Source organism: Sander lucioperca, chromosome 5, assembly GCF_008315115.2.
Source record: "Sander lucioperca isolate FBNREF2018 chromosome 5, SLUC_FBN_1.2, whole genome shotgun sequence".
Taxonomy (NCBI): domain Eukaryota; kingdom Metazoa; phylum Chordata; class Actinopteri; order Perciformes; family Percidae; genus Sander; species Sander lucioperca.
Window position 1 is genome coordinate 7965173 of NC_050177.1, and position 24320 is coordinate 7989492.

At 40.9% G+C, this 24320-nt stretch overlaps 1 protein-coding gene across 1 annotated transcript; it reads left to right on the top strand.

Moving 5' to 3' along the window:
* Positions 1-13895: 13895 nt before the first annotated feature.
* On the top strand, positions 13896-18944 carry LOC116047572 (extracellular calcium-sensing receptor-like). Its single transcript, XM_036001566.1, has 9 exons — positions 13896-14035; positions 14130-14424; positions 14576-14662; positions 14925-15194; positions 15732-15938; positions 16032-16307; positions 17272-17499; positions 17598-17721; positions 17999-18944. Exons 1-9 carry the CDS (start codon positions 13926-13928, stop codon positions 18910-18912), a joined length of 2511 nt encoding a protein of 836 aa, XP_035857459.1. The 5' UTR covers positions 13896-13925; the 3' UTR covers positions 18913-18944.
* The last annotated feature ends 5376 nt before the right edge of the window (positions 18945-24320 follow it).

A 24320-nucleotide genomic window follows, 5' to 3' on the forward strand; every position in this document is an offset into this window, starting at 1 on the left:
TATAGTACGTCGAAAAAAGTCATAAAAAAGTCATAGTATAGTATGTCGAAAAAAGCCATAGTATAGTGTGTCGATAAAAAGTGATGAAAAAATCCATAGTATAGTATGTCGAAAAAAGTCATAGTATAGTATGTCAAAAAAAGTCAGAGTATAGTATATTGATAAAAAGTGGTAAAAAAGTCATAGTATAGTATATCGAAAAAAGCCATAGTATAGTATGTCGATAAAGGTCATGGTATATATAGTATGTCGAAAAAAGTGATAAAAAAGGCCACAGTATAGACCCTTTGTACGTGACGTCATGCTCCACTCGCGCGAATTATGAACGCCATGACGGACGGTGGAAGAGCTATGCTGTAGATGGATGGCAATCTAAACTCGTGTTTGTGTTCTCACGTTCACAATCTGCAGAGTAATCCTCACCAACACAAGCATGCAGAGTAATCCTCACCAACACAAGCATGTGTATGTATTGCCTTTCTGTTTTAAATGAGTGATAAATAAAATGATCTTCAACCAGCTAGCTGCCGTGCTAACCAGCTGTCCTGCTAATAGGTCCAACCCGTTGATGACCCACATAACTAGCTAACATCGGTTATTCACTGACCTAGCTACATATCCAAAAAAAAAAGCTGTTCCCTTGATCATTTAACTTAACACACATACAAAAAATATCGGTTAAATTAAAGATGACATGGCACGGAAACTAGCTTCAAAAAGAAAGCAAGAAACGAGTTAACTGCGGGTCTGCGGAGCTCCTACCCCAGCTAGCTGACAAGCTAGCTGCAGCTAGCCTTGGACTGCTCACTAGCTGCTGCCCATCACGTCGTAATATCCACCGGTCAAATCTAAACATAGGCTACACAGCGAATATAATCACAGATAAGAAGATGGCTAGATGTTACAATTATGTGTGGTTACTACTGATCATATACACTCCGTGATTTACTGCATGGATTAACGTGTGATAGATAATTAATAACTGCACCTCCCAGAGCTGGGATGTGTTCAGGTATGCATTAGAAAGTTGCATTGGCACACCCAGTGAACAACTGTATGTGGGTAGCCACGACCGACCATGTCCTCTGAAAACATGGGCTATGTGTTATATAAATTTGTACTTAAGTAAAGAATAGATGTTAATACAAAATAAACCCTAGATTGATGTCTTATATTTGCCATTATGAGGGACTTCCCCCCGCCGTTAGCATAGCATTGCGTACCTGTAACCCAGCCAGCTACAAAGAACTGGTAAGCATCTAGACTTTTAAAAGCTTTGAGATCAGCACCAGTATGGGGATACCCCATTTACCACATAGTGGTACAGATCGTGTGGACAGAAGTCGGGCAGACTCAGCGATTTAATGAGGTCCGTGAAAACGGAGGGAGAAAGAATTAAGGTTCGGTATCCAATCCTGCTATCTCCAACTTCTCCAAATACCGCTCTTTGTGACCACCTACCTTGACTGATAACGACACGACAACTTGTTGTTCAATAGAAGAAGCCATAAAGCCATAAATACAGTTTATTTAGTGTTATGTATTTCAAACTGATTGAAACTATGAAACTTTCTGCTCGTCTACTACTGTTTAGCCTGTGCTTCCGCCATCCGTCATGGCGTCGTCACGTGGTCGTGGTCACATGTTTGCAAAGGGTCTATAGTATGACGAAAAAAGCCATAATATAGTATATCGGTCATGGTATACAGTATATAGCATGTCGAAAAAAGTGATAAAAAAGGTCATAGTATAGTATGTCGAAAAAAGTGATAAAACAGCAACAGTATAGTATGTTGAAAAAAGTGGTGAAAAAAGCCATAGTATAGAATGTCGATAAAAGCCATAGTATAGTATGTCGAAAAAAGCCATAGTATAGTATGTTGAAAAAGCCATAGTATAGTATGTTGAAAAAAGCCATAGTATAGTATGTCGAAAAAAGCCATAGTATAGTATGTCAAAAAAGTCATAGTATAGCATGTCGAAAAAAAAGAGATGAAAAAGTCATAGTATAGTATGTTGAAAAAAATGATAAAAAAAAGCCATAGTATAGTATGTGGAGAAAAGTGGTGAAAAAAGTCATAATATAGAATGTTGATAAAAGCCATAGTATAGTATGTTGAAAAAAGCCATAGCATAGTATGTCAAAAAAAGCCATAGTATAGTATGTCGAAAATAGTCATAGTATAGTATGTCACAAAAAGTGATACAAAAGTCATAGTATAGTATGTCGATAAAGGTCATGGTATATATAGCATGTTGAAAAAAGTGATAAAAAAAGCCATAGTATAGTATGTTGAAAAAAAGTGGTGAAAAAAGCCATAGTATAGTATGTCGAAAAAAGTGATGAATAAAGTCATAGTATAGAATGTCGATAAAAGCCATAGTATAGTATGTTGAAAAAAGCCATAGTATAATATGTCGAAAAAAGTGATAAAAAAAGTCATAGTATAGAATGTCGATAAAAGCCATACTATAGTATGTCAAAAATAGTCCTAGTATAGTATGTCGAAAAAGGTCATAGTATAGTATGTCGATAAAAAGTGATAAAAAAAGTCATAGAATAGAATGTCGAAAAAAACATAGTATAGTATGCCAAAAAAAGCCAAAGTATTGTGTGTCGAAAAACGTGATGAAAAAACGCCATAGTATAGTATGTCGAAAAAAGTGATAAACAAGCCATAATATAGTATGTCGATAAAAGCCATAGTATAATATGTCGAAAAAAGTGATCAAATAGCCTTAGTATAGCATGTCGAAAAAAGTGTTAAAAAAGCCACAGTATAGTATGTCGAAAAAAGCCATAGTATAGTAAGTCGAAAAAAAGTGATAAAAAAGCCATAGCATAGTATGTCGAAAAAAGTGATAAAAAAGCCATAATATAGTATGTCGAAAAAGGTCATGGTATATATAACATGTCGAAAAAAGTGATAAAAAAGCCATAGTATAGTATGTCAAAAAAAAAGTGATAAACAAGCCATATTATAGTATGTCAAAAAAGGTCATAGTATAGCATGTCAATAAAAACTGATCAAAAAAAGTCATAGTATAGTATGTTGAAAAAAGCCATAGTATAGCATGTCGAAAAAAGTGATAAAAAAGCCATAGTATAGTATGTCGAAAAAGGTTATGCTATATAGTATGTCGAAAAAAGTTATAAAAAAGCCACAGTACAGTATGTCAAAAAAAGTGATAAAAAAGCCATAGTAAAGTATGTCGAAAAAGGTCATGGTATATATAGTATGTCGAAAAAAGTGATAAAAAAGTCATAGTATAGTATGTTGAAAAAAACTGGTGAAAAAAGCCATAGTATAGTATGTCGAAAAAAGTGATGAAAAAAGTCATAGTATAGATTCTATACTATGACTTTTTTCATCACTTTTTTCGACATACTATACTATGGCTTGTTTATCCCTTTTTGACATACTATAGTATGTCAAAAAAGGGATAAACAAGCCATAGTATAGTATGTCGAAAAAGGTCATAATATAGCATGTCAATAAAAAGTGATAAAAAAAAGTCATAGTATAGTATGTTGAAAAAAGCCATAGTATAGCATGTCGAAAAAAGTGATAAAAAAGCCATAGTATAGTATGTCGAAAAAGGTTATGCTATATAGTATGTCGAAAAAAGTGATAAAAAAGCCATAGTATAGTATGTCGAAAAAGGTCATGGTATATATAGCATGTCGAAAAAAGTGATAAAAAGCCATATTATAGTGTGTATTAAAAAAGTGATAAAAAAGCCATAGTATAGTATGTTGAAAAAAGTGGTGAAAAAAGCCATAGTATAGAATGTCGATAAAAGCCATAGTATAGTATGTCGAAAAAAGCCATAGTATAGTATGTTGAAAAAGCCATAGTATAGTATGTTGAAAAAAGCCATAGTATAGTATGTCGAAAAAAGCCATAGTATAGTATGTCGAAAATAGTCATATGTATAGTATGTCGAAAAAAAGAGATAAAAAAGCCATAGTATAGTATGTTGAAAAAAATGATAATAAAGCCATAGTATAGTATGTGGAGAAAAGTGGTGAAAAAAGCCATAATATAGAATGTTGATAAAAGCCATAGTATAGTATGTTGAAAAAAGCCATAGCATAGTATGTCAAAAAAAGCCATAGTATAGTATGTCGAAAATAGTCATAGTATAGTATGATGAAAAAAGTGATGAAAAAAGCCATATTATGTATGTAGAAAAAAGTGATAAACAAGCCATAGTATAGTATGTCAAAAAATGTCAAAGTATAGTATGTCACAAAAAGTGATACAAAAGTCATAGTATAGAATGTCGATAAAAGCCATAGTATAGTATGTCTAAAAAAGTGATCAAAATGCCATAGTATAGTATGTTGAAAAAGGTCATGGTATATATAGCATGTTGAAAAAAGTGATAAAAAAGCCATAGTATAGTATGTTGAAAAAAAGTGGTGAAAAAAGCCATAGTATAGTATGTCGAAAAAAGTGATGAATAAAGTCATAGTATAGAATGTCGATAAAAGCCATAGTATAGTATGTTGAAAAAAGCCATAGTATAATATGTCGAAAAAAGTGATGAAAAAAGTCATAGTATAGAATGTCGATAAAAGCCATAGTATAGTATGTCAAAAATAGTCCTAGTATAGTATGTCGAAAAAGGTCATAGTATAGTATGTCGATAAAAAGTGATAAAAAAAGTCATAGAATAGAATGTCGAAAAAAAACATAGTATAGTATGCCAAAAAAAGCCAAAGTATTGTGTCGAAAAACGTGATGAAAAAACGCCATAGTATAGTATGTCGAAAAAAGTGATAAACAAGCCATAATATAGTATGTCGATAAAAGCCATAGTATAATATGTCGAAAAAAGTGATCAAATAGCCTTAGTATAGCATGTTGAAAAAAGTGTTAAAAAAGCCACAGTATAGTATGTCGAAAAAAGCCATAGTATAGTAAGTCGAAAAAAATTGATAAAAAAGCCATAGTATCGTATGTCGAAAAAAGTCATAGTATAGTATGTTGAAAAAGTGATTTAAAAAAGCCATAGTATAGTATGTCGAAAAAAGCCACAGTATAGTATGTCGGAAAAAGTGATTAAAAAGCCATAGTATAGTATTTTGAAAAAAGTGATAAACAAGCCATGTATAGTATATAAAAAAATGTCAAAGTATAGTATGTCACAAAAAGTGATACAAAAATCATAGTATAGTATGTCAAAATAAGTGATCAAATAGCCATAGTATAGTATGTCGAAAAAGGTCATGGTATATATAGCATGTCGACAAAAGTGATAAAAAAGCCACAGTATAGTATGTCGCAAAAAGCAAAAGTATTGTGTCGAGAAAAGTGATGAAAAACGCCATAGTATGTATGTCGAAAAAAGTGATAAACAAGCCATAGTATATGTCAAAAAACTGTCAAAGTATAGTATGTCACAAAAAGTGATACAAAAGTCATAGTATAGTATGTCTAAAAAAGTGATCAAAATGCCTTAGTATAGTATGTCGAAAAAGGTCACGGTATATATAACATGTCGAAAAAAGTGATAAACAAGCCATAGTATAGTATGTTGAAAAAAGCCATAGTATAGTAAGTCGAAAAAAGTGATTAAAAAAAGCCATAGTATAGTATGTAAGTAATGTTGTGTGGAGGCAGGGAATAGTGGACCCAAACATGAGATGAGGCAGGCAGGCAGGAGAAGGTTGTACTCGAAGATTTAATTAACAAAAAGGCAGGATACAAAGGATCCAAAAAGCAGAAAAAACACAAGGATTCAAGAACTGGCAGGGACGCAAAATACACAGACACGAAGGAACTGGACACAAATGGATACAAGCTGACGGCACAAGGACACAAAACAATCTGACAAGAGGCAAAGGGAACACAGAGGTTAAATACACGAGGTAATGAACAAATGAGGGACAGGTGATACGACAGGTGAAACACATCAGGGCGGGGCAGGGTAATCAACAGAGGCGGAAAACACAGAAAGTAAAACTAGACATGACAAGACAGAAAACAGACTATCAAAATAAAACAGGAAACAGAACAGGAATGCACAATACAAAGAACTCAGCTAAAGCAGAATAAACAGAAACACAATGAACAGGGGAATAAGGAACAGAAATAACAGGAATATACAAAACCAGAAAACATATACAAAATAGGGGCAGAAATATACAGAATAAAATATACAACAACCAGGAACATACAGAAATAAATAATACAGGCAACAGAAACAGGTAACCAAAATGTCCCAACCATCACAGAGCCCCCTCCTCAAGGGGCGGATACCAGACATCCAAAAAAAAGTAAATCCCGGAGGGCGTAGAGGAACTGAAGGGGAAAACAGTGAAAAAATTTCAAAAAACAAAGAGTCCAAGAAACCAAAAACAACCCAAGGAGGGTGGAGAAAGTCCGGGGAAGGAAAAAAGTCCATGGAAAAACAAAAAAGGTCACTGAGGAGACAGGGGACAGAGAGCTCTAGGGCACAGGGGACAGCGCACTGGGGCACAGGGAACAGAGAGTCTAGGGGGCCACTCGGGGAAGCAAAGGGGCCACACGGGAAAGCAGGCGGGCCACTCGGGGAACAGAGCGGGGCCACTTGGGACGAGGAACAGAGAGGGGCCACTCGGGCCACCGGTGATGAAGGCAGAAGCCTTCAGGCGGCCAGCGACGAAGGCAGAAACCTTCAGGCGGCCGGTGACAAAGGCAGAAGCCCTCTGGCGGCCGGCGACGAAAGCAGAAACCTTCTGGCCACCGGCGACAAAGGCAGAATCCTTCAGGTGGCACTGGACGTCGAGGGCACTGGACGTCGAGGGCACTCAGACGGCCGGGAAGGACGTCGAGGATTCTTAGGTGGCCGTCGCCGCAGACGAGTCCCTTCGGGCGGCTGAACAGGATGACGAGGGCAGCGCCCCTCCAGGGGCCGAGCAGGTCGGCCAAGGCGGAGCCCCTTGGAAGGCTGCGCAAGTGAAGGGGCAGCTGGACTGGGACCAGGCGACAGGTCAGCTGGGCTGGGACCTGGCGACGGGTCAGCTGGGCTGGGACCTGGCAACGGGTCAGCTGGGCTGGAGTCAGGCGGCCAGGCAACTGGGGCAGAGGTTGACTGGGGTGCCGACAGGACACGAGGGGCAGGAGTCGGTCTGGCCGCCGACAGGACACGAGGGGCAGGAGTCGGCCTGGCCGCTGACAGGACACGAGGGGCAGGAGTCGGACTGGCCGCTGACAGGACACGAGGGGCAGGAGTCGGCCTGACCGACACAGGCATAGTCTCTGGGGGGCAGAACAAAGGCAAAGTCCTTGGGGCCGGAGACCGGCGAAGTCTCAGGGGCGGTCTCAGGGGCGCCGAGGACCGGCAAAGTCTCAGGGGCGGTTAAAGCCAGTTCAGGGGGGCTAGACACCAGCCGGGATTCAGGGGGCGGATAGCCAGCCAGGGATTTGGGAGGCTATTAGCCAGCTGGGGATCAGGAAAGCTGCTAGTCAGCTGGGGATAAGGAAGGCTGCTAGTCAGCCGGGGATCTGGAGGACTGCAAGCCAGCCGGGGATCAGAAGGGCTGCTAGCCAGCTGGGGATCAGGAAGGCTGCTAGCCAACCAGGGATCAGGAAGGCTGCTAGCCAGCCGGGGATCAGGAAGACTGCTAGTCAGCCGGGGATCTGGGATCAAGGACAACCTGGGGACACTAGGGAACTCGGGGACACTAAAAAACTCGGGAATGCTAGGAAACTCGGAAACACTAGGAAGCTCGGGGACAATGGAAAGCTCGGGGAAGTTGGGCAGTGCTGGGACACTGGGCAGCTTGGGGACACTAGGGAGCTCGGGGACACTAGGAGGCTGCAAGCTAGCGGGGAATCTGGGAGATGGCTAGGTAGCAAGGGCTCAGAGAGGCTACTAGCTAGCTGGGGCTCTGAGAGGCTGCTAGCTAGCCTAGATTCAGGGGGGCTGCTAGCTAGCGGGGAATCTGGGAGGCTGCTAGCCAGCAGGGGATCAGGGAGGCTGCTAGCTAGCCTGGGCTCAGGAAAGCTGCTAGCTAGTTTGGATTCAGGGGGGCTGCTAGCTAGCTGGGACTCAGGGGGGCTGCTAGCTAGCTGGGACTCAGGGGGGCTGCTAGCTAGCCGGGACTCAGGGGGGCTGCTAGTCAGCCAGGGCTCAGGAAGGCTGCTAGCTAGCCTGGATTCACGGGGGTTGCTAACTAGCCTGGATTCAGAGGGGTTGCTAGCTAGCGGGGAATCTGGGAGGCTGCTAGCCAGCGGGGAATTTGGGAGGCTGCTAGTCAGCAGGGGATCAGGGAGGCTGCTGGCTAGCCTGGGCTCAGGAAGGATGCTAGCTAGCCTGGGTTCAGGGGGGTTGCTAGCTAGCGGGGAATCTGGGAGGCTGCTAGCCAGCCGGGGCTCAGGAAGGCTGCTAGCTAGCCTGGATTCAAGGGGATTGCTAACTAGCCTGGATTCAGGGGGGTTGCTAGCTAGCGGGGAATCTGGGAGGCTGCTAGCTAGCCTGGGCTCAGGAAGGCTGCTAGCTAGCTTGGGTTCTAGGTGGCGGCTAGCTGGGTCAGAGTATAGTATATCGAAAAAAGTGATGAAAAAAGCTGTAGTATAGTATGTCGAAAAAAGTGATAAAAATGCCATAGTATAGTATGTCGAAAAAAGTCATAGTAAAATATGTTGAAAAAAGTGATTAAAAAAAAGCCACAGTATAGTATGTCGAAAAAAGTGATGAAAAAACCATAGTATTATGTGTCGAAAAAAGTGATGAAAGCCATAGTATAGTATGTCGATAAACAAGCCATAGTATAATATGTCGAAATATTTCATAATATAGTATGTCAGAAAAAGTGATAAAAAAGTCATAGTATAATATGTTTAAAAAAGTGATGAAAAAATCCATAGTATAGTATGTTGATAAAAGCTATAGTATAGTATGTCGAAAAAAGTGATAAAAAAATCATAGTATAGTATGTCGAAAAAGTCATGAAAAAGTCATGCTATAGTATGTCAAAAATAGTCATAGTATAGCATGTCGAAAAAAAGTGATGAAAAAAGCCATAGTATAGTATGTCGAAAAAAGTCATAGTATAGTATGTTGAAAAAAGTGGTGAAAAAACCATAGTATTATGTGTCGAAAAAAGTGATGAAAGAAGCCATAGTATAGTATGTCAATAAACAAGCCATAATATAGTATGTCGAAACATTTCATAGTATAGTATGTCAGAATAAGTGATGAAAAAGTCATAGTATAGTATGTTGAAAAAAGTGATGAAAAAAAACGTAGTATAGTATGTCAAAAAAAGTCATAGTATAGTATGTTGAAAAAAGTGGTGAAAAAAGCTATAGTATAGTATGTCGATAAACAAGCCATAGTATACTATGTCGAAAAATTTCATAGTATAGTATATCAAAAAAAGTGATAAAATAGTCATAGTATGTCAATAAAAGCCATAGTATAGTACAGTGATCGTCAACTGGCGACCCGCGGGCCACAGAATAATCACGAATTCAGAAAATGTAAAGAGGAAAAAATGCGTTCTGTTATTTAGCATTTCAAGCATTTACAGCAGGTAACATTACACAGGTAGCGCGCAAACCCAGCCCCTGTATTTGCATCTCTATTCACATGCCGGGATTCTGTACAGAGATGCCCGCGCTCCGCACACACAGCTGAGCCGAGATGTGTGCGCGTTAAAACACGCAGTACCTGACTGGGAACGATACAAAGAAGATAACCAATGGCCGCTGGGCAGATCAACTCTCGCTAGTCTCGTTGCTGTAAGTAGGCTACAATAAAACCTTTGTGAGTAAAAAGTCAATACTTATCAATGCACTCACCTGTATAGACAGGCATAAACATGTAGAAAGCGATATTTCAATCTGCTCTGTTTGCTCAGTCCACCGCGCTGTTTTATGCGAACACAGCTCTACTCTGCAAATAGAGAATTTTTACAAACAAGCTAAAACAAAAGCTGTCTGTTTGTAGTCTAACTGTTTATCTTAGTTTGCTGGGAATCTTGAAATTTGGACAAATTCTTATAAATTTAACTGCTGGTTGAACGAACCGTCCTCTCCGCTGGAGCGGTAAATCTATGGATGTATTATAAGACCAAAACATATACATGTGGCTACTTAATGTGCACGTGAATGACGCGACCATTATGTTTGCGTTCTTCATTCTTGATGATGATGCTGGTTGTATTATTTTGCAACAACATTGTTTCATTGCAAATGGGCATAGGTGACGAATGCATAGCCTGCTTATCAGTCCGTTCATCATTAAAGCTGGGCTTTTCCACGTCAACTTTTCGCTTCAGCCTCTTTGACACTGACATTCTTACCTGACTACAGCCGTTTCTTTCTGCAAGCATTTTCCACCAATCAGGACGCTGCATACTACAACCATGTTTCCCAATCACAGACTTTAACCATCATTCCTCAGTGAACTGCCTCATAGTCTGAGATCTTTTTCTAGTTAAAGAGCCAGTTATCATTATGGAGTTTCCATGTTTTTTAGGAGTTTGCTCACACTAATACATGTAAAAAAAAAAATATATATATATATAGCATTTCGAACAAAAAAAGGCGTATTAGGAAGTTCGGCCCCTGGAGTGTCTGAAAAATGTAGTTGATGACCCCTGGTATAGTATGTCCAAAAAAGCCATAGTATAGTATGTCGAAAAAAGTGATAAAAAGCCATAGTATAGTATGTTGAAAAAACTGATAAAAAAGTCACAGTATTGTATGTCGAAAAAAGTGATGAAAAAAATATAGTATAGTATGTCAAAAAAAGTGATAAAAAAGTAATAGTATAGTATGTTGAAAAAAGTCATAGTATAGTATGTCGACAAGAGTATACCAACTCGAAAAAAGCTTTAGCATAGTATGTCAAAGGAACTCTGGAAGAACATGCAAACTCCACATACAGTAAGTGGGTTACCCCAGACTGGGTATCAAAACTGGGTGAGATCCTGCAGTGTCTATTTGCTGGTGTTAGTATCAATGCAAACCACTGAGCCATCATGCACACCAAAGGAGGTATGTTAAAAACAGTAATAGCATTGTATGTTGAAAACGGCATTAAAAAGTCATAGTATAGTATGCCAAATAAAAGTCATAGTGATAGTATGTCAAAGAAAGTCTGGAAGAATATGCAAACTCCACAGCCCAGTCTGGGAATCAAACCTGGGCCACAGTCTACAAGCTGGTGCTATTGGTGGGGTGAAAACCACCGAGCTACTGTGCTATCAAATAACGTGTGTTGAAAACAGTCATAGCATAGTATGCTGAAAAAAGTGATTAAAAAAATGTAATTGTATAGTAGGTCGAAAAAAGTCTGCAAGAACATGTAAACTCCACATTAAAGGGTCAATCTGGAATGGGAAACAAAACTGCGTGTGAATCTGCAGTGCCTATTTGTTGGTGCTAGTAGGAGCAGTGCAAACCACTAAGCCACTGTGCACACCAAATGAAGAATGTTAGAAACAGTCATAGCATAGTATGTTGAAAACGGCATTAAAAGTCATAGTAAAGTATGTTAAAAGAAGTGATAAAACGTAGTACACTATAGTGTGTCGACAAAAGTCATAGAATAGTATGTCGAAAAAAGTCATAGTATGGCAAAGAAAGTTTGGAAGAACATGCAAACTCCACAAAGAAATGACCCTCCTAGACTGGGACTTGAACCTGGGTCAAAGTCTGCAATGCTTCCTTGCTGGTAGTGGTTGGAGATATGCAAACCACTGAGCCACTGTTCTAGCAAATTAAATGTGTCCAAAACAGTCATAGCATAGCATGTTAAAAAAGGTGATAAGACGTCACAATATAGGATGTTGAAAAAAGTAAAAGCATAGTTTGTCAAAGAAAGTCTGGAAGAAAATGCAAACTCCAAAAAAAGTGCCACCCCGGACTGTGACTCAAACCTGAGAGAGAGTCTGCATGGCGCTTGTTATTGGTGGAGGAGCAGTGCAACCCACTGAGCCAGTGCACACAACAAGTAATGTTGAAAACAGTTATAGCATAGTATGTTAAACAAACTGCATTAAAAATTAATAGTATAGTATGTTAACAGAAGTGATAAAAAAGTCATAGTATAGTATGTCGACAAAAGTAATAATATAGTATGTCAAAGAAAGTCTAAGCTACCACGAGCTAATTTTAGCTAACGTTAGCTAGCATGTCAAACGGGGCTAGTCAGTCTTTCAACGGCTCTGGGGCTAGTAAATCAGCACATAGGAGAATGTAAAGTCGCACATCAACTAAGCAGGTAGCTACCTGATACAACTATAAAATAGCAAGGTGACCAGTAAATCTACAGCAGACGACTACCCCTGGCTAATACACAATTATATTTTGTTCTCCCTTCTCCTTCTTTAATGTGAAATTCTGTTTGAATTTCCAAGATAGAAACACATTCCTGCCCTGGCTCTGTGTGCCGGTTCCGGCTCCATCTCTACCTCCTGCTGCTCCTCTTCCGACTCCATTGTGACTGATCATGCAAATAGCTCATTTTTTCGTTTTCATATTGAGGCTTCTGGGAAATGCATGGAGTTGCCTTAATTTATTTAGAGAGTGAATAAACTCGTGAAACAGAGAAGTATCGTCATGTAATCCATTGATTTCAATAATGTAACTGTATTCTAAATACCAACTATTTAAATTGTAACTGTAACGGAATACAGTTACTCATAATTTGTATTCTGAATACGTAACGCCGGTACATGTATTCCGTTACTCCCCAACATTGGTCATTGTATAGGATGTTGAAAAAAGAAATATCATAGTTTGTCAAAGAAAATCTGGAAGAATATGCAAACTCCACAAAAAAGTGCCAGCAAGGACAAGGAATCATACCTGATTCAGAGTCTGCAGTGCTTACTTGCTGGTGCTAGTAGGAGCTATGCAAAGCACTGAGCCACTGTGCACACCAAATATAGTATGTTGAAAACAGTCATAGCATAGCATTTTGAAAAACAACATTAAAAAGTCAAAGTATAGTATGTTAATAAAAGAAGTGATAAAAAAGTCATAGTATAGTATGTGGAAAAAAGTCATAGTGATAAAAAAGTCATAGTATAGCATGTTAAAAATAGTCATAGTATGATATGTGGAAAAAGTAATGAAAAAGTCCTGGTATATAAATGTCAAAAAAAAGTGATACAAAAAATCATGGTATAGTATGTCAAAAATAGTCACAGTATATTACATCGAAAAAGTCATAAAAAAGTCAAATAGTATGCCAGAGAAAGTCTGGAAGAACCTGCAAACTCCACAAAAAAAGGGCCAGCCAACACTGGGAATCAAATCTGGGTCAGAGTCTGCAGTGCTTACTTTCTGGTGCTAGCCACCATCCCACCAAATAACTCATTTCATAGTCATAGTCATTGCTCCATTGACTTACAAAGTAGAAAGAGAAAAGCTTAATATTTTAAAAGTATAAATGGTGGAGAAAAGTATGCCGAATTAGTAGGGGACTGAAAATTGTACGGAAAAATCAGATAACAATACTGTGATTGCTGCTAAATTAGCATTAACACAATGAAAAAAAAATTAATAATAAACTAAAGTGATTTCAAAAATATATATATTATGGTTCATGGCTTATATTTTCTGAAACATAGTTTTACATTAGTATTTACATTGTGTTTAACATGTTACATTAACATGATTAAGTTGATTTGGGTTATGTCCTGTCCCCATAGCCCTGATGGGTGTTGTTAAAGATAAACAGTGATGTAAGGCATGCAAGGGGGATGACATAGCCCTCGATATAACATTAAGCAACCTCGTACAAAGAATAGAAACAGGTGTGAAGGGAAGAGGGTAGTTATGGGGGGTTTTCTTAACATATATTTGCTCTTGTGTATCTACCTTTTCATGATTTTTATCTCTTGCTCCGCTTTATGTTCCATGTCTTCCTCTCTTCCCTCATCTTGTAAATTACGGAGAAAGTTTCATCTTAATGCAATGCACAAGCCTGGCGATGTGGTCCTGGGTGGGCTGTTTGAGGTCCACTACACCTCTGTCTTCCCTGAGCGGACATTTACGTCACAGCCAAATCAGCCCAGCTGCCAAGGGTAAGTCTCATAAACATGTAGCAGACAAGATGCACAGATGACTATAAATAATGTAATATGTTTTAGTGGTTAATAGTGATGTTTTGTGTGTTAGCTTTGACCCTCCAGGGTTCAGGCATGCTGTGACCATGGCCTTTGCTATTGATGAGATCAACAAAAACTCCACTCTGCTACCTAATGTGACTCTGGGATACAGTCTTTATGACAACTGTGCTACACTTGCTATTGGGTTCAGTGCTGCAATGTCATTGGCAAGTGGTCGAGAAGAGCAGTTTCTGCTTCAGGAGAACTGTTTAGGGGCCCCTCCAGTCCTGGGGATTGTGGGCGATCCCTTTTCAACATTTTCTATTGCAATCTCCAATGTTCTAGGTTTATTTAAACTGCCAATTGTAAGTGTTTTTGTATTTAATTTATTGTGTCCTTTTGACGTGCTGTGTTTGAATTAATAAAAAATTGTTATAATGAGTAAAATGTTTTGAATGTGTCTACTAACTTGCATGAGATGCACAACCTGTGTGCATTATGTGTGTTTCATTATAGGTAAGTTATTTTGCCACATGTTCCTGCCTGAGTGATCGACGAAGGTTTCCATCTTTCTTTAGAATGATCCCAAGTGATGCTTTCCAGGTAAAACACTATTAGCAAAATAAAAACTGCATACATGTCTAAGTAAAGCATAGCAAACTTGAAAATAAGTCTTGCCAATTCAACAAATCTTGTGTGCATAAAATATATTTGCTCTTTGTATTACTGAAAAGACTATATGTAAATAGATGAAAAGCTTAATGGATAAATTACCTATAATTTCATCATGAGACATGTAGGGGTAAATTTCCACTAAATAAATATTCCAGCATATACACTATCCCTCCATTTTGTATTCACTCAGGTGCGTGCAATGATTCAGATTCTAAAACGCTTTGGCTGGACTTGGGCAGGTCTGCTGGTCAGTGATGATGACTATGGACTCCACGCTGCCCAATCCTTCCAATCTGACCTGGCACGGTCCGGTGGAGGTTGTCTGGCCTACTCAGAGATTTTGCCCTGGGGTGACAACCCAGCTGAACTAAAGAGGATTGTGGAAGTGATGACAAAATCCACAGCTCGTGTGGTCATCGTGTTTGCACATCAGATCCACATGATTCAACTCATGGAAGAGGTTGGGGGATGAAAATACATTGATATTTATGAATCCATAGCATGACTCCATCAAATATTTTTTTTTCCTGTTGATGTTAATTCACCTGTTTACACCTCATTCTGTGGTTCATTATTTGTTAATTTTTTTAATTAATAAAATTAGCATTAGAAAACAGAGAATCATTTGTAATTGAGATTTAAGAACTTTGGAGGGGCATATGTATTGTTGCCCATTGCAAAATACGGCAACATTTGTGCAGATATTTATGCTCATCTGTATACCTATTTTATACATTTACTACTCCTATATGCTATGTACGGTTTACTCCATTGACTATTACTCAGCTGTTTTTAAACATAGATCAAAATTAGCAGACCGTGATTTAAATAAATCACCTTGCTCTGGACAATGTAATTACATCTGTACTTTTATTATGAAAGGAAACTTTACTAGAGATTAATTGTGTAGTTTTGGTTGTAATTTATTAAATGTTGGGAAATAGACTGTAATTGTTTCACAGAAATCTGGAAAAGGTTAGTTTTATGCAATGCACAGGTGGTGAAGCAGAATGTGACAACCCTCCAGTGGATTGCCAGTGAAGCTTGGGCATTACTTGACGGACTCCATACACCGGCCTTCATGCCATACCTGCGTGGCACACTGGGCATCGCTATCCGTCGTGGAAAAATACCAGGACTCAGGGACTTCCTATTAAGGATTAATCATGTCCAACACCTCAACAACAGCTATGATAATAGCATGGTGAGAGTTTTAACCTTACAATCTGATGAGGAACTGCAAGAATTATATATTGATATTATTTCTGTTAACATATGTTTTCTTAATGCATTTTAGGTGAAGCAGTTTTGGGAGTACACATTTCAGTGTAGATTTGCACCACTTCCAGCAGGTTGGGTGGAGGCTGGGGGAGAGGTATGTACTGGACTGGAAGATCTAGAGAATGTGGAGACCGAGGTTTTGGATGTTTCTAATCTCAGGCCTGAGTACAATATTTACAAGGCTGTGTATGCACTGGCTTATGCCCTTGATGACATGCTGCGCTGTGTGCCAGGGAGAGGGCCTTTCAGCGGGCACAGCTGTGCTACTTTGCAAACACTGGAGCCATGGCAGGTGTGATATCAGTTTACACTCCACCTGTTTATCTTTTGAAAACAGCTGCTACACCTTGAGGTACTTACTGAACACACTTTTGTGAGAGCAGAATATAATACATTTAGCAAAATCAATATCAGTATGCCAGCTATTAACCTTAACTCTCGTGTTGTCTTCCCGTCGACCTGCAACTTTTTGTTTTTCTGAGTCCAAATTTTAAATGAAAAACCTTTATCAACGTTTTCTTTTTCGACAGTTTTGTGGCTTTCCCACTGATGTTTTTGTCACTTTTTTCAACGTTTGTTGACTTTTTCTGAGCCTTTTGAAGTTTTTGTGGGTTTTTTCCCAAGTTTTTAAAGCTTTTTTCTTTTTACATTTTTCACTTTTTTGTCACTTTTTTGACATATTTGTCACTTTTTTTTGTTACATTTTTGTCACTTTTTTCGACATTTTTGTCACTTTTTTCTGACATTTTTGTCACTTTTGTGTCACTTTTTTTGACATTTTTGTCACTTTTTTGTCACAAGTTCTTTTATCAATAGCTTTTTCTTCAAATGCTATGAAATTGACTAAAACACCCAAATTCAATGTAGTGAACTGATCATTTATTTAACTTGTTAAGAGCGTTGTAGTGAACCATTCACGTTATTTGTTTTGACAATTTGGTTGACAGAAACCCAAATTTCGGATATAGAAACTTTCTGAAAATGGACAACAGGAGGGTTAATGATTTTTTTTTTTTTTAAATGAAAGGACATATGGAATCCCAGCAGGAAAAATAGTTTTTGTTTGTTTTAACAATGTTAATTAACCTGTGTTTATATATTGATTAAAGAAAAAAATGGTGCTTCAATATTTACTGTAGATTCAATTTAGAAAGTTTATTTTTCATGTTTTTCATATACTTCATTTACACACTTCATCCAATCAAGAACATTGTACATTATAAGCCTGTCATTAAATGTATCTCTCTGGTTTGTAGCTTGTGTATTATTTGGAAAAGGTCAACTTCACCACAACATTTGGTGATCAAGTATCATTTGATGAAAATGGTGATGCCTTACCAATATATGATATCATGAACTGGCTGTGGCTCCCTGATGGAAGAACTAAAGTTCAGAGTGTAGGATTTGTTAAAACGTCGGCCTCCAAAGGTGAAGAACTCACACTTGATAAAGACAAAATCTTCTGGAACTTTGAATCCAAAGAGGTTGATTCTCCTTATTGTTGTGTTTCCTTTAGTATCACATACAATACCAGAATCCCATTGTGTAGAATAACAGTGATTTCACTCTTCTTTTCCTGTAGCCACCCAGGTCAGTGTGCAGTGAGAGCTGCCCCCCAGGTACCCGTATGGCCAGGAAGAGGGGAATGCCTGTGTGTTGTTTCGACTGCATCCCTTGTTCTGAGGGAATGATCAGCAATGAAACGGGTTGGTATTCATTTTAAAGTGTATGATTTGTTATGGAGTATTAATTTGCATTCAGGAATGTAACCCCTTACGGGTGCCCATTTGGTGTTGAGGGAAAAGCACTACAGAAACTTGGGTTCTGTCCCCGGCAGTGGTGCCCTATTGTACATCAATAACAGTGTTCTCAGGTAAGAAGGATAATGTCCTATATGCTGCAATAGTGACTCGGACTAGTTGAAATAGAGGAAAAAAAAATTGGCAAAAGCAGAAAACAATTTGAATCTTCCCCTTTTTTCAGACTCTATGGAGTGCACTAGCTGTCCAGAGGACTATTGGTCCAGCCCCCAGCGCGACCACTGTACTCCTAAGAAGATGGAATTCCTCTCCTACTATGAGCCTCTGGGTATCTGTTTGACAACCGCATCATTGCTGGGCACATTTATCTGTGCTGTTGTCCTGGGCATCTTCACCTATCATCGCAGTACACCCATGGTACGAGCCAACAATTCAGAACTGAGTTTCCTGCTTTTGGTGTCACTAAAGCTATGTTTCCTGTGTTCCCTGCTGTTTATTGGCCGTCCCAAACTGTGGACTTGCCAGCTGAGACATGCAGCATTTGGGATTAGTTTTGTACTTTGTGTCTCATGCATCCTGGTAAAAACCATGGTGGTTCTGGCAGTGTTCAAGGCATCCAAGCCAGGAGGTGGAGACAGTCTGAAGTGGTTTGGTGTTTTGCAGCAGAGAGGGACAGTTCTGGTTCTGACTTCTATTCAGGCAGCAATCTGCACTGCCTGGCTTGCCTCTGCCTCACCAGCTCCTTATAAAAACACTCAATACCACAATGACATGATAGTTTATGAGTGTGTAGTTGGTTCCACAGTTGGTTTTGCAGTGTTACTGGGCTATATTGGCTTACTGGCTATCCTTAGTTTCCTCTTAGCCTTCCTGGCAAGGAATCTTCCAGACAACTTCAATGAGGCCAAGCTGATCACTTTCAGCATGTTGATCTTCTGTGCTGTGTGGGTGGCCTTTGTCCCTGCCTATGTCAACTCTCCAGGCAAATATGCAGATGCAGTGGAGGTATTTGCCATCCTGGCCTCTAGTTTTGGCCTCTTGGTGGCACTGTTTGGACCCAAATGTTACATAATACTGCTGAGACCAGAGAGGAACACAAAAAAAGCAATCATGGGTCGAGGCACTACCAAGTCATAAAAGCAGCAGTTATGGTTAAATGATTAACTAGTCTGAACCAGTATGTATTTTGCATTCCCTCAGTAGTGATTTGCCCTTGTTATGGCCAATGTATAACAAATAAGTAAGCTTGTTTTACTGTAAAAAATACATTTAGAGGAAACTGGAAGCAATAAAGAATGTTTTTCTGGGACAGATTATTCATTATTGCCCTTTTTTGCTTCTTCTTGTTCCCTAGCATTTGAGGGACTTTGATAGGCTTAGCCTCAGTTTCCAGCTGACTAAGATTCAAAGATTAAATCAAACCACTTTTTATGTAACTGTTGTAGTTGTTCTAGTAGGTAACCCACAAAGGATTATTTAAAATTTTGGGAAGCTACTTTTCTCAAAGTAAGCGAAACAGCAGCGGTCATCAACAAAACCAATGCTTCAAGCTAAATATCATCTGCATACACTGTGATTTTGTGAGTTTTGGTTCCCAGTATCTATTCAATTAAATTATATTTTATTTATAGTTTCAAGTCATAACACAAATTATCTTGGCACCCTATACAATAAAAGTAGGTTTAATCCACACTCACTAAATTTACAGGCCCAACAATTCCACCAAGAGCATGCATTTGGTGTTCTTCGGGCAGAAACCTTGAACACTACCTGGCGGCTGCAGAGATGAGTCATTTGTGGTGACAGCCCTGAGTTTTGGGATATTCATTAATTATCTGCAAGTATTTCCTGGGCAGTTATATGTATTTATCTGGAATGCTGTGATTGCGTTCAGCATGTTGCTTAGAAATGTATCCCTCCCTTGAAGCTGCAAGTTAAGAGTGTTCAGGTGACGGATGATGCCGGTCAAAAAGGCCAGCTGTTCCCAGCTCTTGATCATGTTTCCCCTTACTGTCTGGGAAAGTGCAAATCGTGGACAGGAGGCCCAGGAACCGTTTGAGCACTTTTCCGTGGGACAACCGTCTCACTGTGTATTGCTAAATTGTGGTACTTTGTCTGTCTCATAGTCTCCAGTTAACTGCTGGAACTGTCCGTGGTTTAGTGCTTTAGAAACAATGAAATTTACAACATGCACAACCCTTTGCATCACGTTTTGGAATTTGTTAAGTGTCATTTAATTTTGGGTGTGTGGTTTGAAAATGGCGCTTCAAGTTAAGTTACTTCACTTAAAACTGAGTGGGTTTTGTTGCATATTAAGCATTAAGACCCCCGGGTGATCACCCTCCTCAGTTTGGCCTTGTTAGTCTCTAAGAGCCCCCCATACTAAGCCAGAAAAGAAAAGGTGATGAGGCTCTCTATATGGCAGATGTGTGTGAAAGATACATTGTAGATTGTAGCTAATTACATTATTGAGTTTGATGAAGTCTGAGGGATTTTAGCTGAGAGACAGAAGAAGTGAAAAAGTGTCATATTATCAAAGAATCATGTTTTCCTGACAAATGGTTAAGAGACAACACCAGGGGGCAGTTCTTCTACAAAACAAAGGGAGGTGTGGAGTACATTAACATGAAGTGTGATTTCATGAAATGAGCTCAGGAAATGCACTGTATGTTGTAAAATGCAAGATTCAAAAAATCTCCTGTCCTGAGGACAGCAACTGTTGTGCTTTTGATGACTTGAAGATACTGGATTGTATATAAGAGAAGTTACTCTGAAGAGAGGGGGGAGAACACTTTCAGGTCTTCTACCGTGCGCACGTAAAAGAATTTGATTCATCCCACCAGCGACTCGGTACTTTTTAAGAGAACAAGAAGAATTTCCACGAAAGATGTAAAAGCAGCAGAAGATTGGAGGAGCTACATCCAGGTGTACCAGGTATAGTGTCAGAAGAACACCATTCCTGTCTATAACAAGGTTAAGTACGATAGTTAAGTATTGTAACTCCAGATTCTATGAGTATAGGCATAGCCCTCTAGGAGCTGTTGCTATTGGGTTCATCCCTCGCGCATGCGCAGTCATGAAGATTTCTTTCGCGCCCTTGTGCCCTGCACGGGCCTCTCTTACTTCCGCAATAACTGTATATAACAGCTGCTAGACCAGAGATCTGCTCCCTACATCAGCATTTTTCTTCAGCGAATGTTAGTGAAGCAGGTGGCTTGGTTCTTATAGGGCTATGCCTATACTCATAGAATCTGGAGTTACAATATGTAACTATTGTTCTATTTCGTATAGGCTTCGTACTCTAAGAGCTGTTGCTATTGGGTTAAGGGTGAAGCTGATGTAGTCAATGCCACCTGTGACACCAAAATCCACAAGCAGATAGCATAGACTAGCTCCTCTTCCTTCTCACACTGTACAGGTTTTTTATGTAACAAAATTATATTGTTTGCTTAAAAACCTGATAGGCTATCTCCATGACTGGCCTGACATGGCATATCAGATCTAATAGCCCATCACATGCAGTTAAGTGCGGATAAGAGTGAATCATGGAGACACATCGCGCAATGAAAGCAGATGAAAAAAGGCACGGAGATGCCCATGACGCCGTTGTTCAGATGTCAGCCACTGTCATACCTCTGAGGAGGGCCGTGGGTGCTGATAACCACTCCCTTTACACTAAAAGCGTGGGTGGTAACCTCACACAGCCGGTGAGAGAGCCGCTGTTTCGAAAGAGCCGTGTGAGTGTTATATAGGCTAGTGAATGAACAACTGCTCCCCCCTGATGTCTGCCGTGCGTAAAACATACTGAGATAATGCACGCACTGGGCTGACTCGGTGAGACGCTTATTCCGCTTCTCTGTTATGAGGCGGAAGGAAGAAAACCTTCAAGATAAGAAATTCTCAGCCGAAAATAGTTCGTTTTGACTTTCGGCATGAATGAAGGATTTGGCTGTAAAGTAGCCGCGCTCCCGTCCTCTAGAAAAGAAAAGCAGGACGGTGAGACCGACAGCACCCATAAGTCACTCACTCCTAGCCGACGGTCGAGGCTATGAGGAGCGCTGTTGTCAGGAACAACATTCTGAGAGAGATTTGTGCCAGAAGCTCAAAAGGGGAACCTCCGAGCCCGGAGCACTGGGATTAAATCCCATAAAGGTGCTAGAGAAAGCACAACAGGTTTCTGTCATCTGATCCGCTTCAACAAACGCTTCACTAAGGGAAACGCAAAACCCCATCTCTCTCCACAGTCCTTGTGGCACGACAAAAAAAGGCCACAACATACGCTTTAAAAACTTCAAATCATTATCCAGCAGTGCTCTCTTCCTGAATACGAGCCAGGAGATGAGGAGTCAGGGGGACAGCGGGGAAAGCAAGATCAGTCTTGCGCCTTCATAGAGAACCACAGTGCGCACTGTGCATTCTCTCGTGAGGCAAACAGATCCACTTTCGCCCTCCCAACCTGTTCCACAGCATCTGAACGAGAGTGGGATCTAATTTCCGCTCGTTGTGAGAGGGACCCCCTCCCCGCGACATCAGGTCTGCCGCGTGGTTTAGTAAATCCAGAGTGTATGCCGCTCTGATTAAGAGCAAGTGTCTGTGTGACCACAGCAGCAGGCTCCTGTCTATAATAGCCGGGCTGAGTGTAGCTGCCGCTGTCATGTTGTCTGTTCTTATCGACACGTCTACCTGATAGACTCAGAGCAAAATGTTTCAGCACTTTAGCACCGTGGCAGGCTCCAGGCAATGTGGAGAGATGGAGGATTTCCCCATCTCCCCCCCACAACCTGGGACACGGATTTGCCCTGCCATCCAACGAGAGATGTGTCTGTGTCTGTTACATGTGATGTCACCCTCCCAAGGGGAAACCCCGACAATAGAGCACAGGGGGTTTCCACTAAGCCAGGTTGGACTGTAGAGAGGAAGATATGGTCAGCATGCGACTCTTGTGCCGTGATGGGTCGAGGCACAGGCAGCCAAACCATTTCTGAATTTTTTCTCATGTGCAATGTGTGTGTTTACTCATGTCCTAAAGGAGCCACTACGTGGCATCAACACCAGCAGACGCATCACTGACAGCGCTGATACCACCCTGTGAGGCGCAATGTGTGACAGCGAAGAGTTTAATGCATCCAGCCTGGTTTTCATAGTGGCGGAGTTTATGTCCACACCAGATAAACTACCGCCTGTGAGGGGATCGGCGAACCTTTTGTCAGTTTATGGCGAATTCAGTGTTTGTAGATGTTGCACAGCCTCCACTATGTAGAGTGCAGCTCTCCCTGAGGTGTGTCATTAGGATTAGGTTGTCCAACAGAACCATGATCCCCTCTGCGTAATGGCTGAAAAACCGCCTTGATACATTTGGAGGGCATACAATGGGCCAGAGAGTAGCCAAATGTCTATTGAACTCCCAGGAAGGAGAAGCACAGGAATGTTCTGTTTGGGGATGACCGGAATGTGAATGTGCCCTCAGTTTGATGGAGGTGAACCAATCACCAGGCGCACACACTGCGACTCAGGACTCTCACTAATCCGCATAATCAGCTGGAAGATGGAGCATAACTGAGTAGGCTAGCTACACTTTGAATGGGTGTTTGCTCCTGTTAATTCTGACACAGTGTGGCTGGGCTTCGCCTGCATTACTGCATGTGAGCGTGGTGGCAAGTCTGTCTGTGTGTGTGAGGGGAACGTGTGTCTCAGTGGCCGCAAGATGCTCAGAAGGGACAAAAGCGGACAGACTGAGAGGAAACTGCTCTATAGGAGAAACTGTCTGGCTTGGGGAGGCGCAGCCGCAGCATGCGGGGCACCGTCTCCTCGAGCTGACATCTTGGTGCCACGTTAGTGGCCTAGGCGCCACTTTCCAGGAGGTGTGTTTCCGCATTCCCTCTATAGTTCGTGGCTGTCCAAGGTGCAGTCCAAACAACCCACCAGGGGCAATGGGACCGTCCAAGAGCACACGTCTGCTATTGGCTGGGAGTTGTGACCTGTGCAGGCAGATGTTCCGCTGTGAAAGGTGCAGCCAGATATCAATATAACTCCGGGGGACAGCCAAAAGGCTTAGCGGTCATGGCGGAGACAGCAGAGCGGCGTTGTTCTGCGCCGCGGTCACCTAGGCGGCACACAGGTGTGCGCGGTCAGTGAAGCAGTGAAGTGGCCTTCGGAAGCAAGATGGAGGCCAGGCTTTGCGGCAGTGGCGGGACTGCAGGGAACTCCGTTTCCGTGTCACCTTGGACGCTGGTGAACGGTGCATAGCTAGACATTGGTGCCGTCAGTCTCCCGGGTTTGGAGAATGCTTACTCAGCATTCACACAGGTCGAGAACAAAAACCTCAGCGGTGGGCAGGGAGCCCACCTGATGCGGAGGAGAAAGCCGCTGATGCGGTGCTCTCCTTCTGGGACGGAGAGACCTGCAGTGGCGAGGCTCCGTAATCCTCTTCTGTTTCGAGCTCCAGTTCTCCCAACGAGGAAGAGGGAGAGCCGGTGCTGGCTAGAGAACCAAACTGGGGTGATCCAAGTCAGCGGACTCTTGCCCGCCAAAGAGATCCCCTTCCA

What these genes read in the sequence shown, in the direction of transcription:
- LOC116047572 (XM_036001566.1), top strand. Translation starts at nt 13,926, where the DNA reads ATGCACAAGCCTGGCGATGTGGTCCTGGGTGGGCTGTTTGAGGTCCAC. An exon ending in GTTTATTTAAACTGCCAATT is followed by an intron (nt 14,425 to 14,575) that starts GTAAGTGTTTTT and finishes GTTTCATTATAG; the next exon opens with GTAAGTTATTTTGCCACATG. An exon ending in ACAGCTATGATAATAGCATG is followed by an intron (nt 15,939 to 16,031) that starts GTGAGAGTTTTA and finishes AATGCATTTTAG; the next exon opens with GTGAAGCAGTTTTGGGAGTA.